We start from the raw sequence: 16599 nt of genomic DNA, 5'->3' as shown, positions 1-16599 counted from the left end.
TCATTGAAGAGGGAATTAAAAACTTAGTTGTACGGTATGACAAGTGCTTAAATGAACAAGGCAACTATGTAGAAAAATAGGTAAAAGTGTGTAGAATCAGAATATAAAAGTTTTTTTACAAAAGTATTTGTGTCTTTTTTTAAAAATAAAAACGGCCCTTACTTAAAAAACAACCCTCGTATGTTCAACAAGACATTATTGCAGATTGAAAAATGTGTATTATGTGCAAGCATATGTGCAGTTAGCGCCACTACCCATTTGATGTGATTTTATAATAATTGCACATAGTCATTATCATTTGCAACTTCATTTCTACTATTCGTTTTTGGATGCATAAGTCTTTTTATCATAAAGTTAAATTGTCTTATAACCCTTCTCTTTAATATGACTGTCTACTTTCTCTGTAGGAAATTACTGCAGAGAGAGATTTGCTACAGGAGAAAGTTGAGCAGCAGCTTGTAAAAATATCATCATTAGAGTCTCAGAGAGATGAACATCGGAGAACAGTAAAAAATATACAGAAGCAAGCAAGCATTGAGCTTCAGTCCAAAATATATGATATGGAACAAAATTTGAGAAGTCTTAGAGAAACAGTGGATGAAAAAGATAGTGAGGTATGCTGCACCATGATTTCATGTTTTTAATTTTGTACTTGTGTGTGTGTGTGTGTGTGTGTGTGTGTGTGTGTGTGTGTGTGTACATGCACATGCATTCTTTCCTTTCTGTGACACCAAGGTATTTATTGAGTGTAGTGCTGCTGCCTGTGTCACAACCAACTCAACTACCTTTTTGAACAGTGTTTGTGACTAGAAAAAAATGCCTTCTTTAAAAAAGAAAGGTGACTGCACAAATGTCAGTATCTTTTATTAGGTGATTTTCCAAACCACAATGCCTATTTATGTGACAGATGTTTGTGTTCAGTGTTAGTATTATTTACAATTTATTTCGTACATTTTTTGAAAACTGTTTTGCAGTTTATTTCATTAAGGTATGGAAATTCTTTTTTCCTCAGCTGTTTGAATGGTGGAATGTACTGGCTGATGAGGAAATCTCTAGTTTCTGATAATATGGCAAGGTAAATTCTGGCAGAATGTAAATAATTTAGGCGTAAAGGAGGCAAGTCAGCGTAGTGTTGAGTCATCAGTCATCAATGGACACACAAGAAAGAATGAGGACTTAGCTGGTAGATTGAAGTGGGGGGGGGGGGGGGGAGAAAGTAGATGGGAAGCAAGAGGAGATGTTGGCAAAGAGTAGCTGATGGCTCCAGGGAGGCACCATTGTGCAGGATAGGAATGTGGGAGGGAGAGGCATCAAGTGCGCGGTTTAGGAATGCAGCAGATGAGCACTGGAGTCACTGATTTCATGTGCACACAATGAGAGTGACGTGGAGGTGTGGATTGGGAAGAGGCGACAGGATTATTGGGCAGAGGGTTGCAATGGGTTAGCAGAAACTGAGGCCAGGAAGTTTTTGGGAGTGAAGGATGTGTTGCAAGGATAACTGTCATCTGTGTAGTTCAGAAGCCGGTGCTGGGGAGAAGAATCCAGATGGCACAAGTGTAAAGCAACCATTGCATTCGAGAATGTTGTGCTCAGCAACATGTTCTGCCATTGGGTTGTCAATTCTGGTTTTGGCCACAATTTGGCAGTGGCCATTCATTCTGGTGGATAGATGGTTAGTGGTCATACCCACATAAATTGCTAAGCAGAAATTGCAGCAGAGTTGGTATATCTCATGAATGCTTTTGAAGATAACCCTTCCTGTAATGAACAGGATAAGCTTGTGACAGGCCTGAAGTAAGATGTGTTGGGTGGGTAATTAGGCAGGTCTCACACAAGGGTCTTCCACAGGGATATGACCCCTGTGGGAAGGCGTTGGATGTTGGAGTAATATAGGGATGGATCAGGATGTTGTATAGGTGGATGAGTGGACAATACCACTTTAGGAGGTGTTGGGAAGGATCGTGAGTAGGTTGGCCTTTATTTCCAGGTGGGATGATGTATAATCAAAGGTATGGTAAAGGACTTGGCAGAGTTGCTGCAGTTCCAGGATGATATTGGGTGATGAAGGAGCTGCTGCTTTGCATCTGGTACTGTGGGGGGTATAAGGATAATATGGCCCAGGAAATCTGTTCATGGGGATAGTACCTGTCTGTGAAGGTCTTTGTGATACATGCAGCATACAGGCAAGGGAATTCTCATCACTTGCCGGGATATATGAAACTGATGTTTTAGTGTGAAAAAGGATGACAGCTGTCAAAATGCAGGTACTATTGGTGGTTAGTGAGCTTAATGTGGGTAGAGGTGTGGAAGGAACATCAGAAAATTGGAGGTCAAGAACCAGGAAGGTGCCGCATTTGGTTGAGGAGGACAAGGTGATGCGAATGGGAGATAAGGTGTTGAGGTTGTGGAGGAATGAGGATAGGGTGTGTTGGCCCTGGGTCCTGATCATGAAAATTTCAGTTAATTTGAAGCAGATATGGGATTTGGGAGGCTAAGGAAGTTTCCTCTAAATGGCTCAAAAACAGTTTAGCATAGGGCTGTGACCTCTCGGTACTCTGGGCTGTGTTGTGAATTTGTTTACATAGCTTCCACTCAAAGGAGATATATTTGGTGTGAAGATGTAATTGGTTAGATATATACAGTATGAGGAGGGTGGAATCAAAAGGATGTTGGGAGGGGTAGTGTTTGACAGTGGCAAGGCTGTTGTCATGAGGGATGTTGGAGGTAGTATCAGCAGTGATGATTAGGGATCCGGGAGGTAAAAGGATAGGGATGGTGCAGTCCATGAAGGAAGTGGTTAGTATCTTTGATACAAAAGCCTAGGTTTAGGGCGATTGGTAGGAGGTGCTGGTCAACAAGAGTGGATATTCTTTCAGTAGGAGCACAATAACCAGCTATAATGGGAGTGTCCAAGTTTATGGAGTTGGGGAAGCATGTAGGAGGTTGGTGTTGGGGGATATGGATTCAGAGGCAAGATTCTGGAATGGACTGAAGGCTTTGAGTAGGAATTGGAGGTCATCTTGGATGTCTGTGGTGGAATCACTACAGTAGAGCTTGTAGGTGGGGGAATCAGACATTGAGTTTTCAAATGGCTGTTCTTTCTTCTGTTGAGAGATTTGTGTGCTTGGAAGCAGCCTGCAGGAGGATGGTAAGGCCAAGTTGGAGGTAAAGAATAGGAATTCCTGGAAGGTAGCCAGGCAGTGGCTACACCGTAGAGAGTGAGGATCAGGCTTGGATATTGAAATTGAATAGGAGAGGCAAGGTTGAAGGTTGGAATTAGTCCATACCCCTGCATCTGTGGCCTGTCCCTCCTATGTTCCTGTCTAGCACACCTGCTGCCTCCCTGTGAGCATCAGCCACCCTTCTTCAACTACTCATCCCACTTCTCACCTCCTGTCTGCTGCTACCCACCTCACCTGAAGCAATCTTTCAAGGCAGTCAACCTGCTGAACTGCAGTCCCGGCATTGTGTGTTCAGCTGGCACAATTTAGCTGTGTGTGTGTGTGTGTGTGTGTGTGTGTGTGTGTGTGTGTGTGTGTGTGTGTGTGTGCGTGTGCGCGCTCTGCTATTTGGAGAGTTTTCTCCTTTATTTGTAAATTATCTAATTTAACCCTAGCAATAACAATGCCTTTTCTATAACGTATTCTTTTGTTTTTAACTTTTATTAAGAACCATATTTTTAAAGTAGGGTACAAGAGCCTGGAAATAAGAGGGTCACTCCAAAAGAAATGCACACTATTTTTGTAAAAATACAGTTTTCATTCTGCATGTGTGAAAGTTATGCAGTGTGTAGATACATCCTTCCTGCTTGTTTTCAAACTTAGTTCAACCTGTCCTTGTGAGTGGCGCTGTCACATCATGTCTTCAAGATGACTGTTACACTTGACGTTCGTCAGAAGCAACGTGCTGTCAGAGAACTCCTGTGCTGTGAAAACGAAACAGTGGGAAACATCCACAAGAGGCTGAAAAAGGTGTATGGAGATGCTGCTGTCAATCGCAGTACAGTTAGTCGGTGGGCAAGCTGGTTACGTGATGAAAGCGGGCACAGCAATATTGAGAATTGTCCTCGCAGCGGCAGGCTTCATACTGCACACACTCCAGACAATGTGCAGAGAGTTAACGAACTGGTGACTGCTGACAGACGCATCACAGTGAACGAATTGTCACGTTACGTTGGGATAGGGGAAGGAAGTGTTTGCGGAATACTGAAAGTGTTGGCGTTAAAAAAGGTTTGTGCCAGATGGGTTCCCAGGATGTTGACAGTGGCTCACAAAGAAACAACAAAAACGGTATGCAGCGTACTTTTGGAACAGTACAAGAATGGTGGAGAAGAATTTCTTGGAAGAATTGTGACAGGTGATGAATCATGGCTGCATCATTTTTTGCCAGAGACGAAGAGGCAATCAGTGGAGTGGCATCATGCAAATTCACCCAAGAAAAAAAAATTCAAAACCACACCTTCTGCTGGAAAAGTTATGGCTACGGTGTTTTTCGATGCTGAAGGACTCTTGCTTGTGGACATCATGCCAAGTGGAACCACCATAAATTCTGATGCATATGTGACGACACTGAAGAAACTTCAAGCTCGACTGAGTTGTTTTCGACCACATCAGCAAAAGCAGGATGTTTTGTTGTTGCACGACAATGCATGGCCACAAGTCAGTCAAAAAATCATGGAAGCGATCACAAAACTCCGATGGACAACACTGAAACACCCACCTTACAGTCCTGACCTGGCTCCATGTGACTATCATCTCTTTGGGAAACTGAAAGACTCTCTTCGTGGAACAAAGTTTGAAGATGATGACTCCCTTGTGCATGCTGCCAAACAGTGGCTCCCACAGGTTGTTCCAGAATTTTACCATGCAGGTATACAGGTGCTGGTTCTAAGATGACGTAAGGTAGTTGAAAGGGGTGGAAATTATGTGGAGAAGTGAAAATATTGTTCTTAAAGGATGTATCTACACACTGTAAAACTTTCAAACATGTAGAATAAAAGATCGATTTTTAAAAAAGTAGTCTGCATTTCTTTTGGAGCGACCCTCGTATCTTTAAGTACTGTCTTAGCTGTCTTTGCAAAACTAACACATTTTCAGTAATGTTATGTACCGGGAAGGGGAGGGGGGCATACTTTATTGTTGTTTTGGTCTTCAGTCCAGAGACTGGTTTGATGCAGCTCTCCATGCTACTCTATCCTGTGCAAGCTTCTTCATCTCTGAGTAACTACTGCAACCTACAACCTTCTGAATCTGCTTAGTGTATTCACCCCTTGGTCTCCCTCTACGATTTTCACCCTCCACATTGTCCTCCAATACTAAATTGGTGATCCCTTGATGCCTCAGAACATGTCCTACCAACTGATCCCTTCTTCTAGTCAAGTTGTGCCACAAACTCATCTTCTCCCAAATTCTATTCAATACCTCCTCATTGGTTATGTGATCTACCCATCTAATCTTCAGCATTCTTCTGTAGCACCACATTTTGAAAGCTTCTATTCTCTTCTTGTCCAAACTATTCTTCGTCCACGTTTCACTTCCATATATGGCATACTTTATTAGCGGCACAAATAAATATATATATATATATATATATATATATATATATATATATATATATATATATATAACAGAGGGAAACATTCCACGTGGAAAAAATATATCTAAAAAGAAAGATGATGAGACTTACCAAACAAAAGCGCTGGCAGGTCGATAGACACACAAACAAACACAAATATACACACAAAATTCAAGCTTTCGCAACAAACTGTTGCCTCATCAGGAAAGAGGGAAGGAGAGGGAAAGACGAAAGGATGTAGGTTTTAAGGGAGAGGGTAAGGAGTCATTCCAATCCCGGGAGCGGAAAGACTTACCTTAGGGGGAAAAAAGGACAGGTATACACTCGCACACACACACATATCCATCCACACATACAGACACAAGCAGACATATTTAAATATGTCTGCTTGTGTCTGTATGTGTGGATGGATATGTGTGTGTGTGCGAGTGTATACCTGTCCTTTTTTCCCCCTAAGGTAAGTCTTTCCGCTCCCGGGATTGGAATGACTCCTTACCCTCTCCCTTAAAACCTACATCCTTTCGTCTTTCCCTCTCCTTCCCTCTTTCCTGATGAGGCAACAGTTTGTTGCGAAAGCTTGAATTTTGTGTGTATATTTGTGTTTGTTTGTGTGTCTATCGACCTGCCAGCGCTTTTGTTTGGTAAGTCTCATCATCTTTCTTTTTATATATATATATATATATATATATATATATATATATATATATATATATATATATATATATATATATAAATAATTACTACACATCAATTATACTTCAACTTTTGGAGTAAATTTAACTGAAAAAGTTATAACATTTACAGTATCTAGTAGAAGTGCTTGCTTAAAATAACAAATACTTTCTTCAGCATTTAAGAATATAAAGTACATAATTAGATTACAATATTTACAAAATGTGCGCATAAAGTACTAACCAAAACCCTGCCCTCTGTTTGTATTGCTAGGGTTAAACAAATGTATTTTGTGAAGTTTTTGACTGGTTTTAACAGAATCACTAACACACGGTACCTTTGTTTGGTAAACCATACTTTATAAATTGTAAACATGTAGATGCACACAGGTTGTTATTTGATAAGAAATAAATCAAATTCACAGTAACAAAATTAATGAGGGTAACAGCAGAAAATTTCAGCTGTTTTTTCATTTGAATTTCATGCCAGTAAATTATTGTTAACAGAACTTGAAGTGATAACCAGAAAAAGTAATTTCGCAAATGAAACTAGAATCAGTGCAGTCAGTAATATGACTATCTTATTTCATGTAGCTGTGGAAATATATTTGGTCCAATCATTCAGTTTCAACTAACACTTAGTACCAGAATTGCAGTATAATTTGCTTTATTTTGTGCACATGTACTTGAGAGTTTATTAAGAATTATTGATATATTATAATGAAATACATATTTTGTAAATCACCAACTATATCTTTTCTTTTTGTTTTCTTTCCATTAAAGGTGAAGGATTTGAAAACTACTCTTGAAAATATGAGAGAGGCTATGTCACTACAGGAGACAGAATGGATGAAAAAATTTTCGAGTGAGCATGAAGAGTTTCTGAGTCTTCAAGTACAAACTGAAAAACTTCTCCAAGAGAAGCAACAGTTACAGGTACAGTTGTAAACATTCTCAGTTTATCTCAATCATTCTTGTTATTAATACTATTATTGAACATGGACAATATGACTGTCAAGAATTCTCATTAGTGATTCTAAAGAAGGAAGCAGTTGATACCAATGCCATACTGGTAAAATCTTATATTGCTGAGGGTTCTAGGGGGAAAAAAAAAGAATTGGTACATAGAAAGTTAAAGTTACTTAAAATTTAAGATGCAAAATCAAAGCTGCTTAAAATCACTCTCATTGAGATTTTATAATTAGATCATAATTATAGTAAATATACATTTTTGTTCCCATTTGCAAGTTCTTAAGTTCTTGCACCCCCCCTCCCCCCTTCTCCCCCCCCTCCCACACACACACACACACACACACACACACACACACACACATACAATTATATGCCAAGTGCAATCTATTCTCTGTTGAAGCCACTGTAAATGCGCTGGAGAAATTAAGGAACACCATGACCTAAACTCTTGGTTTTTCCAGAGCTTTTGTTCTGGCAACAGTATGTGGACTGCACCCTGGTCATTTCCCCGTGTAACTCTTTCTCCCAAAAGTACTTGTCCAGTGAGGTATGTAGGTGTAGTTGTGCAAAGTTTAAGCTGACAGGTACTGGCAGAATTACAACTGTATAGACAGGTTTGATTTTTGCGTAAATATTGCTCAGTAGGGACCCAGAAGTTCACTTAATATTGAAAAAACTGAATATTTCATATAAATTTCAGTTTATATCAGTTTTCTCATATCTTTTTTGTAAATACTAAAAAATTATAATTTCTGTTCTTTTTTATCACTGTGTTGCTAACCAACTTTCCTTATGTTTGTTGCTTAGGTATCATTGTCACAACAGTGCACAGAAATGAGTACATCTATGCCAGAATTGTTAAATTCTGTTTTGTGTGAAAAGAATGCTGAAATAGATAGCCTCATGCAACAGTTGGCAGAACTTCATAAGCAAGTAAAGGATTATGAGTCTGAAAAGCTTATACAACGACCACAGTCTGTTAAGGTTTGTTAGCACAGAATATCATTAATCTCATTATGTTGACAACATTATTTTCAATGGATGTATAATTTTTAGCATTTTAACACTTTGTAGCTCATATTCAGTTTCCATGGCGAATTACTTTAGTGCAAATGTGGTATTTTACTGTTTAGGTTTTTAGAACTATTTACAAACCCACGCCCTCTCAGCAAGTTGGTATACTTTTCTTTAATTTCAGTTGAATTAAAATAATTTCAATAAAAATATTACATATATTACAAAAACTCTTTTCTCATCATTATCTAAACAAGTAAGTGAATAGTACGTACGCTATTTGAGGCAACTGCTTAAATGAATCTTGGGAATAACTTCAGGTGATGTAGTAATTGCATACCATTTCTGTGAGGTAGTTGCTCATCATATTCAGAAGCTTCATACTGTGAGGACTTGCAGACTGAATTGCTGATATATTTTGCTTGCTTTTTTTCAATACTGTGCCGTGTCATTATCTTTTAGGACAATGCACATATATTCTACAGAGGTGTGAAGTAAGAATAGAGCTGGCAGCACCAGAGAGAATGCGGCACCAATTTTTAAAAATCCATGCTTACAGACCAGAGGTCTGAGGCTGGCAGTATGAGTAGCATTCAAGAAATTTGAATGTCTTCAGAACAATCAGAGCACCTGAAGAACCTTTACACATCAATATAGTGACCTTGTTTGATTTGTTGTGTGTTGACCATGCTGTTGGCTAAATTAATTGTAGGAAACTGTTGGCTAAAATTCCTATTTCTGTTCTGGAATTTGGTCACTGATGCTGTCCATGCTACTTTTGGGCATTCACATAGGAAGACATGTCTGCAACATTTGAAATCATCTGTAAACACATGCAAAATGCGCAGGCCAAATGTTTCATGTGAGGTGACTCTTCAAGGAGCATTCAAAAGAGCTTTTTCCATTTATAGTTATTGTATGCTGTAGTAACTGGAACAGGGTGGCTTCCATGTTATTGGAAGTGAGCCCAAGTCACATCTGTATTAACAGATGTCATAATACCAGTGTGCAGAAAAATGGTCATACATGTGTTGATGTCAACAATGTAGAAAAAGATAGATTACCACTTAGTGTAAAGAAGACATGTCAAGTTGCAGACAGGAACAAATAAAAGAGTCTTTTAATCGTGCCTGTCTGCAACTTGATGTGCCTTCTTTACCGCAAGTGGCAATGTATCTTTTCCTACATTGTTGATATTCCTACCTGGAGTTTCCAAGTGTTGATGTCATGTTATGTTAAAATATGACACTTTTCCTTAAAGCAGACTAATTGCTTTGTGAAAATCAGCATCTTTTTCTGAAGTGATGGTCATGCAGAACATAGATCACTCTTCATTCTTGAAATCCAAAATGTGTTTAACGTAATTAGATGCTGGTAACTAGTTATATTTTCTGTGTTACTGATTGCTTTTAAAATATTGTTTCACCTTACCTTGTGGTGGCCCAGTGTAATGTTAAGCTCTCTCTATACAGCTTAAGCATTTTCGTGGACTTACTTGTTGAAGAACGCTGGTTCTGCTTTCTTGCAGCGCCGATGTCTTCTAGTAGCACCGGACACTTCTCCGAAGATTTCACTGCTAGGAAGGGGAAATTTTCACTCTCTCGCTCTCTCTCTTCTTATTTAAAAAATACGCTACTCTTGGAATATTCTTCAATGCACCAGAACATATTTATTTCCACTTTTTACAAAAAAACAACTAAACTTTATGACGTAAGCCCACACATTACCGGGCACCCAGAATCAGTTAATTACACATTTTTGAACACAATTAATACATAAGCTTTTATCGTGGCTGACTATCCATGTCGAGTCCACGTACTCTCAACAGCAGTTCAACATCAAATAAACAGTCACTGTTTCAAGTCTCTACATTTGTTTTTTAACAGTACAATGCTGCATTACTCTTTGCAGCCGGCCACGGAGCTTCCGGGCAGTATTTGCTTATTCTTGGCAGGTCGCACTGAACACTTGCCAGCCCCGACAAACTATCTTCCTTCCAGTTTCGCCTGCACAAACAATAAATGGGCGCAGTATCCCATGCTCATCCTTACGCCCTGCTTTAAAATAACGCGTGTTAGAAACGCCTGGAACACAAGTGTCTCCAGACTTTCGTAAAATTCTGGGGGCTCTACAACCTCTGATTGCACTTCACCACAGCAGGGAGAAAATGTTAAAGAAAATTCTCACCAGAAGATGGTTCCAATAATTAAGAACAATGGCACCAATCCAGGACTTGTGTAGAACAACACAGGGAATACTGTTTGTCACTGGGTCTGCAAGAGATGCTCTTCATATGACATCTCCATGTTAAAAGACACATGAAAAATGATCGAAACTTACTGACAGACTGAAGCTGTGTGTCATACTCTAGCCTTGATTGTTACCTCTCATGAACAAAGCTGTCAGCAGCTGAGATATCCAGTGGTGATTAGTGGTGTGCCGTCCGAACTTCAGTTCTGTCACTACCTCACTGCTATTTTCCAAACCCTTCAAAAGCCCTCCTGTGTACGTTATTAAACAAACACTGAACTGTGAATTATGGTTTACATACCTCATGACAAACATTTGCATTCCTTATGGTTTTCATACAGGAGACATGCTAAAATTTTCTTTACATTTAAGATGTTTTTACACTAATGAATAATGATCACTAAAATGATATTTCTACCAATTCGTCCTTCACAAATTCATCCATGAGTAATAACATTTAAGTATCAATGCTTGTATAGCTTTCTTTTGAAGGGACGTAAATTCGTCTGCATTAATGTGTTCATTTTTAATTTATTATAAATTTTCATTCCCATGTATCGAGGTACCTGGTCATACTGGTTCAGGTGTGGGCAGGAAGCACAGAGTTTTCTTTGTTTCCTGTAATGAACAAAATTATTTACCTCAAATAATTCCTGTTTGGCATGAAAAAAGATAATAATCTTGTAAATATATAGGGATGGGATGTATAATATTTGAAGTTTTCTACATAAGGGGGAACATGTTCCTTTATAATTTACAGTACACATATTATGAATGATTTTTTTCTGTATCTTTAGTATTCACATTGTGTTATCCAAGTTTCTCAAAAAACAATACCATGCCTAATAATAGATTACGTTCCAACTTCAAACACAATAAAAGACATGGTTGGGACAAACCGACAACCAACATAACATAGACATAAGTAAGACAATATAGCTTAATGACATGCTGTACAAGAACAGCCAGCTGGAGCCAGTGCATATCAATGCAAAGAGCATTTCCCTACCAGGTACTCTCGTCAGTGTGTGCCTGCCAGCTCAAATTTTTATCTAAATTTAATCCTACGAATTTGAATATCTGTAGGAAGTATTCCAAAGGAATGGGTACTCAGCTCATAAAATTAAGTGGGTGATGCAGTCAGAACCGCAAACACCCGAAAAAGAGATTGATACTGAGACTGAGGAAGATAATCCAAAAATCACTTATCTACCTTTTGCTGGCTAGTATCCTGTAAGACCAGTAGACTCCCACAAAAACATGGCATCCACTGTATTATCGTCCCTTGAACTAAGAAAAAAGTATTCTTTGTGATGTTGAAGACGACCTAAGTCTTCAAAAGCTGGCTGTGTATCGCATTCCATGTTATGGTGGCATGGGCATGTCTTACGTGGGGCAGACTATCAGAACAATAGAGGAGAGATGAAAGGAACTACCCGACTAAGACCACCAAACAAAATCGGCTGTCGCTGAGCACTGTCTTGAATCTGATCATGAAATGAAATAGGATGAGACAAGTATTGTGGTACAAATGCCATGCTTCTGAGACAGGATAATAAGGCCTCTATCAGAAAATCTAATAAACAGGTCGGCAGTTTCAATTTAAATAACACTTGGGGTTTGACAGTTAGTTTAGTAAAATCTTGCCAGCCATCACATCTGCCATAGTTGGAAAACACTGAGAGAATTTGTTTCATGAAATACCCGTGCGAACTTTGAAAAACAAAAGAGCATCAAAATGTTGTAGTGAGCATAGGGGATTGAACTCTGCTCTCAGTAGCAACATAAGACCAACAGTAGTAGTCACAGTCTGGTTGGAGTCCAGGCAGTGAGTACGCATAACAGCAAAACTCGGCTGCAGCTGAAGAATATGGCTGGATTGGCTGCCGAAATACTGTGCTTAAAATGGCAACAACAACTTGGCAGAGCACCCAGAAGCATGCTATTGAACATTTGTCTCTGTAAGTCATGATCCTGCCACTGTTGAATTCCTGTATGTACTGTTGATCATTCAATTTTTTTGCTTATGGCATAACACAATAATCTCACAAACAAACGACATTCAAATGTGTTTTATGTAGGAGTATCCTACTGCATAATCTAGCCTTACATACAGAATATAGATGGCACCATTACTCTTACATACTTAGTTCTGTTCCATTGAAATGCTGATCATTTGTGTATCCAAGCGTGTAGTACACTTCGTGTCAATTTGACATTTGATGAATGTTGTCTTCATGGTGGTGTGATTTTAATGGTCATAAGTGTATAAATACATGTCCATTTTGTGGTATATAATTTTTTTGAGTGTAATGTGTTTGAAAGTTGCCTGTATAGAGTTGTACATTTCAGTTGAGTACTGTGTGTTATGTTACCACATTTGTTTTCAGGTATTTTAAGCTTATTTATTGTCATTTACGTCTTCCAGGAGCAGAAAGAGGCAACTGAAACTAAACAATCCATTGACAACCTGGAACGAAAATTGACACTGGATGATGTGGATGAAATGAGGGCGTGTGAGGAACCAACTTTTGCCAGTCAAGCAGTTTCAGTATGTGTAACATATAGTTCTTATTAGTGTAAAATGTCAGTAGTAATTTACCAAAAGCTTGATAATGCAAAGATACTGGCCATTTTTTTCTTTTTTGTTGCGTATTAAGAACACATTCTGCGTCAACCTCACTATCACTATTATTTTATTATTGTTGTTGTTTTCATTTAGTTGCTGCAGGACCCATGTGTAGAGCAATGTTGTAATTTACAATTCCACCAGTAATTCTGCAGTGAGCTAATGGTTACATACATTACACATCAGTAATACCGTTTAAACGTACTACAGTTATTTACCAAATTTAGAATGTAAACTTGCCTTGTAAATTACATTAGATTGAGATAAAAGTTTAGTTAGTTTGTTGTGTTTTCTTATATCTACTCTTTGAATACAGAATACGTCACATTACATTTTGCCCTTTACAAAATGTTCTACCCAGGATTAATTTTAAACATAATTTATGTACATTACAATAATTCACACTTTTAGTTTCAGGCCATATGTAATGAAACACAAAATACACCTAGTCTTTTCCCTGAGAGTTCAATACAAATGAAGCCACTTTTGAAACCAACATCAGACTCAAGCTTGTTAATTGAGATACCTAGTTCCAATCTTAGCATGCCTGCTACTGGAGTCTCAGATGACAAGGTGGATACCGTCTACACAGATGGAAATGGTACTGAATCAGATGTAACCGGTCTCAGTACAGATTCAGAGCTATTATCAGTGGACAAAGAACATAGTTTGAAACAGAAAGTGCAAGCAAAACACCTGAAGGTTATTCTAACAGTAAGTATCATCATTTCTCTTCTATTTGTACTATACGTACTGCATATGTCACCGGTATCTTGTTAAGGAAATTGTATCCCATGAACATAATTAAAATTAAACCCTTAGATTTTAGTTCTTTCTCTCAAATACTGAAAATGGCTAGATGTACAAGAGGGAAGACCGTAAGATAATATTGTCATTCTCTCTGCAAGCTACACAAGTTCTGTCATGGTATTAAAAAAAATATTGTCCATATTTGGCTAGTCTTAATGTGAGAAAATGTTAACATCTGCATAGGTGATGTGCAACAAAATGATGAGTACATTTCAGCATGCAGACTCTCAGCTGTTGCCCTTCTGGTCTTATTGTCCATTTTAAGTGTGATATTTCCTGCAGAAGTTGAACTTTTGTACTGCCAATGGCAGCAACTTCTTCTACATAGAGGAATCTTAATGCATGGCCTCTCATCACCTTCAGTAATTTATACTTTTGTCTCCTGTACTCACAATTACAAAAATATGACTATTTACTCTGTCCAATAACTAATGGAAAACATTAACTGCATGTGTTTAGTGGGATCTCAGTTATATAGTGACAGAAGTCATGGGAGAACATATTTACCAGTTTGCCAGGCATGAGATCTCAATCTTTGTCATATACTCCAACAGTTTATGAATCCCATATCACCTTGGAGAGCATGATTTCTACATACCATAACAATAACAATTTTCCTGAATAACTGCAGACACTAATACTTTATTGTTAAATTTTCATTGTTCTCTGTTCTAATTATCTCAAAAGTGTGGTATCAGAGGTGAACTGAATGTCAAAATTTATAGACTGAGGCAGTTCAGCATTTTCTCATAATCATCATTGTAATCATTTTTGATATTATTTCCGTTCTGAAATTTTGTAGTTCCAGGTTGTATTATTGATTTTTGTTTATTTTCAGTAATTTCGTTTTGCTGGATTCTGCAACCCTTTATTATCGTGCAGGTGTAAAGTTGAGTAACCTGTATTTGCACTTCCTACGTCTGCACGAACTCCTCTATACCAGTACTATTCTTTTCTTCTCACTGAACTGTTCCTTTTCTGTACCATGTTTGCCATTTTTTTTTTCTATTTGATCACCTTTCCTCTACTTATGTCAAGATTTACAGGCCTTTTATTTTGTTTTAATTTATGTTGCAGTACAGTTTTGCATGACTTCCTCATTGTTCTGCATTCTTATATTTCATTCCCTTGATAAACCGTATTCATATCATTAAAATTACTTTTCAGTCACATTTTGATAAGCAAGTTTACTTGTGCGGTGTGTCTTTGTCCAATGCTTGGCACTTCACTCGAGTTGCAAATAATGTTCTATTAGTGGTCAGACAGTCCTGTTTCTTTTGACTTGAGTTGTCTCATATTGGTGGCAGCAAAAATAAGTGGTTTTATGTAGTTCTGTTAAGTATTATGAAAATTCCTGAAGACTTTTTTTTGTGTTCTTTACTTCTACCCCCCCTCCCCGTCTTGACAATGAAGTAGTAATACCTCCACATATTGGGCTTAGTTTTCATAATACTGCATGAAATTTGATGGTAAGCCTTTATTTTCATATTTGATGAGACATTTTCAGGCTTAGTAGTTTTCCAGGAATCTTCAATAGCTTGATAGCTTTTTTAATTTTAATTCACATGTGTTGCTTTGATATTTGTGTTTATCACATGACTGGCCTATTAATAAATATTTAAAAACTCTGGTAATAATGTTCTGAAGCCATTGGGTTGAATTGACTTGCAGTTATTCTATTTTGACAGGAAAAGCTGAAGCAGACTGTTAAAAAACTAAAACAAGATTTAGAAGAAAAGGGTCAAAGGTTGTTAGATTGTGAGCAAAAACTTCAAGATATGTTATCTTTGAAAGAAGAAAAGGAAGTGTTGGAAAACCAGTTAGTAACTACTATTCAAGATATAACAGATGAGAGAAATAAATTCCAACAAGAGAAGCAGGCAATGAAGGAAAATGAATTCAAATTAATGTGCGAAATTACTAATCTTAAAACATTGGTAGATGAGAAACAATCTGAAATTAATTACTTGAAAGGAATCATTATATCCAAAGATGAAATTATAAAACAACTGGAGGAAGACAATAAAATGACTTTTACATCCGTTGATCCAGTTTCTCAAAGGACAACAGAATCTAAGGAGTTAAGTCTGTTATTGCATCAGCTTAAAGAAGAACAAGAATCTGGAAAAGCTCTAAAAGATGAATTAAATCGACTTCAGGAACTGAACGGAAAAATAGTTAATGAGTATAATAGCCTTCGGAAAGAGTTGGAAAAGCAGGATAGTATGTAGAGTTCCATCATTTTAGATTTTTGTAAGAAATATAAGTTGTTCCCCTCTCAATCACTTGTTAAATCCCAATTTATTTTTACAGCTAATTCTCTTGATGACTTGACAGCAAGAGTTGAAAAGGAATTGGATTTGTCTGCTCGTCTTGATTCTAGTTTGCTTGAGAAGCTGGAACCGCCTGAGACAGTTTGCAAATGTAGTGATCCTTCTTTTACTGAAGTTGTGAGCAAAATACTAAGGTTTGGTGCAGAAGTAAGTACATTGAATGAAATCTTGTTCTTAACCTTCAGTTGCAGTTTTAACAATTACGCACATGTAATATTACAAAAACATGTTTCTGCTGTCGGCTCAATTGTTATTGTATCTATTGATAATTGTTTTGTCATATAACTACAACAAATCTTTTTCTGATAGCAGAAACATTGTGTTTTATTCACAAAATCAAGTAAAA

General features: G+C 37.7%; 1 protein-coding gene across 1 annotated transcript in view; it reads left to right on the top strand.

The window, feature by feature from the left end:
- Positions 1-16599, top strand: part of LOC126236970 (golgin subfamily B member 1-like) — a 535118-nt gene that overhangs the window by 402894 nt on the left and 115625 nt on the right. The window contains exons 34-40 of the mRNA XM_049946677.1: positions 408-614; positions 7029-7181; positions 8025-8201; positions 12910-13032; positions 13522-13824; positions 15609-16143; positions 16234-16400. Coding sequence (XP_049802634.1) covers positions 408-614; positions 7029-7181; positions 8025-8201; positions 12910-13032; positions 13522-13824; positions 15609-16143; positions 16234-16400 — 1665 coding nt within the window. The remainder of the gene's footprint in view (positions 1-407; positions 615-7028; positions 7182-8024; positions 8202-12909; positions 13033-13521; positions 13825-15608; positions 16144-16233; positions 16401-16599) is intronic.

The sequence above is a fragment of the Schistocerca nitens genome, chromosome 2 (assembly GCF_023898315.1).
Source record: "Schistocerca nitens isolate TAMUIC-IGC-003100 chromosome 2, iqSchNite1.1, whole genome shotgun sequence".
Lineage (NCBI taxonomy): Eukaryota > Metazoa > Arthropoda > Insecta > Orthoptera > Acrididae > Schistocerca > Schistocerca nitens.
The sequence above is the reverse complement of the archived record's forward strand: the minus strand, read 5'-3'. Positions and strand labels throughout refer to the sequence as shown.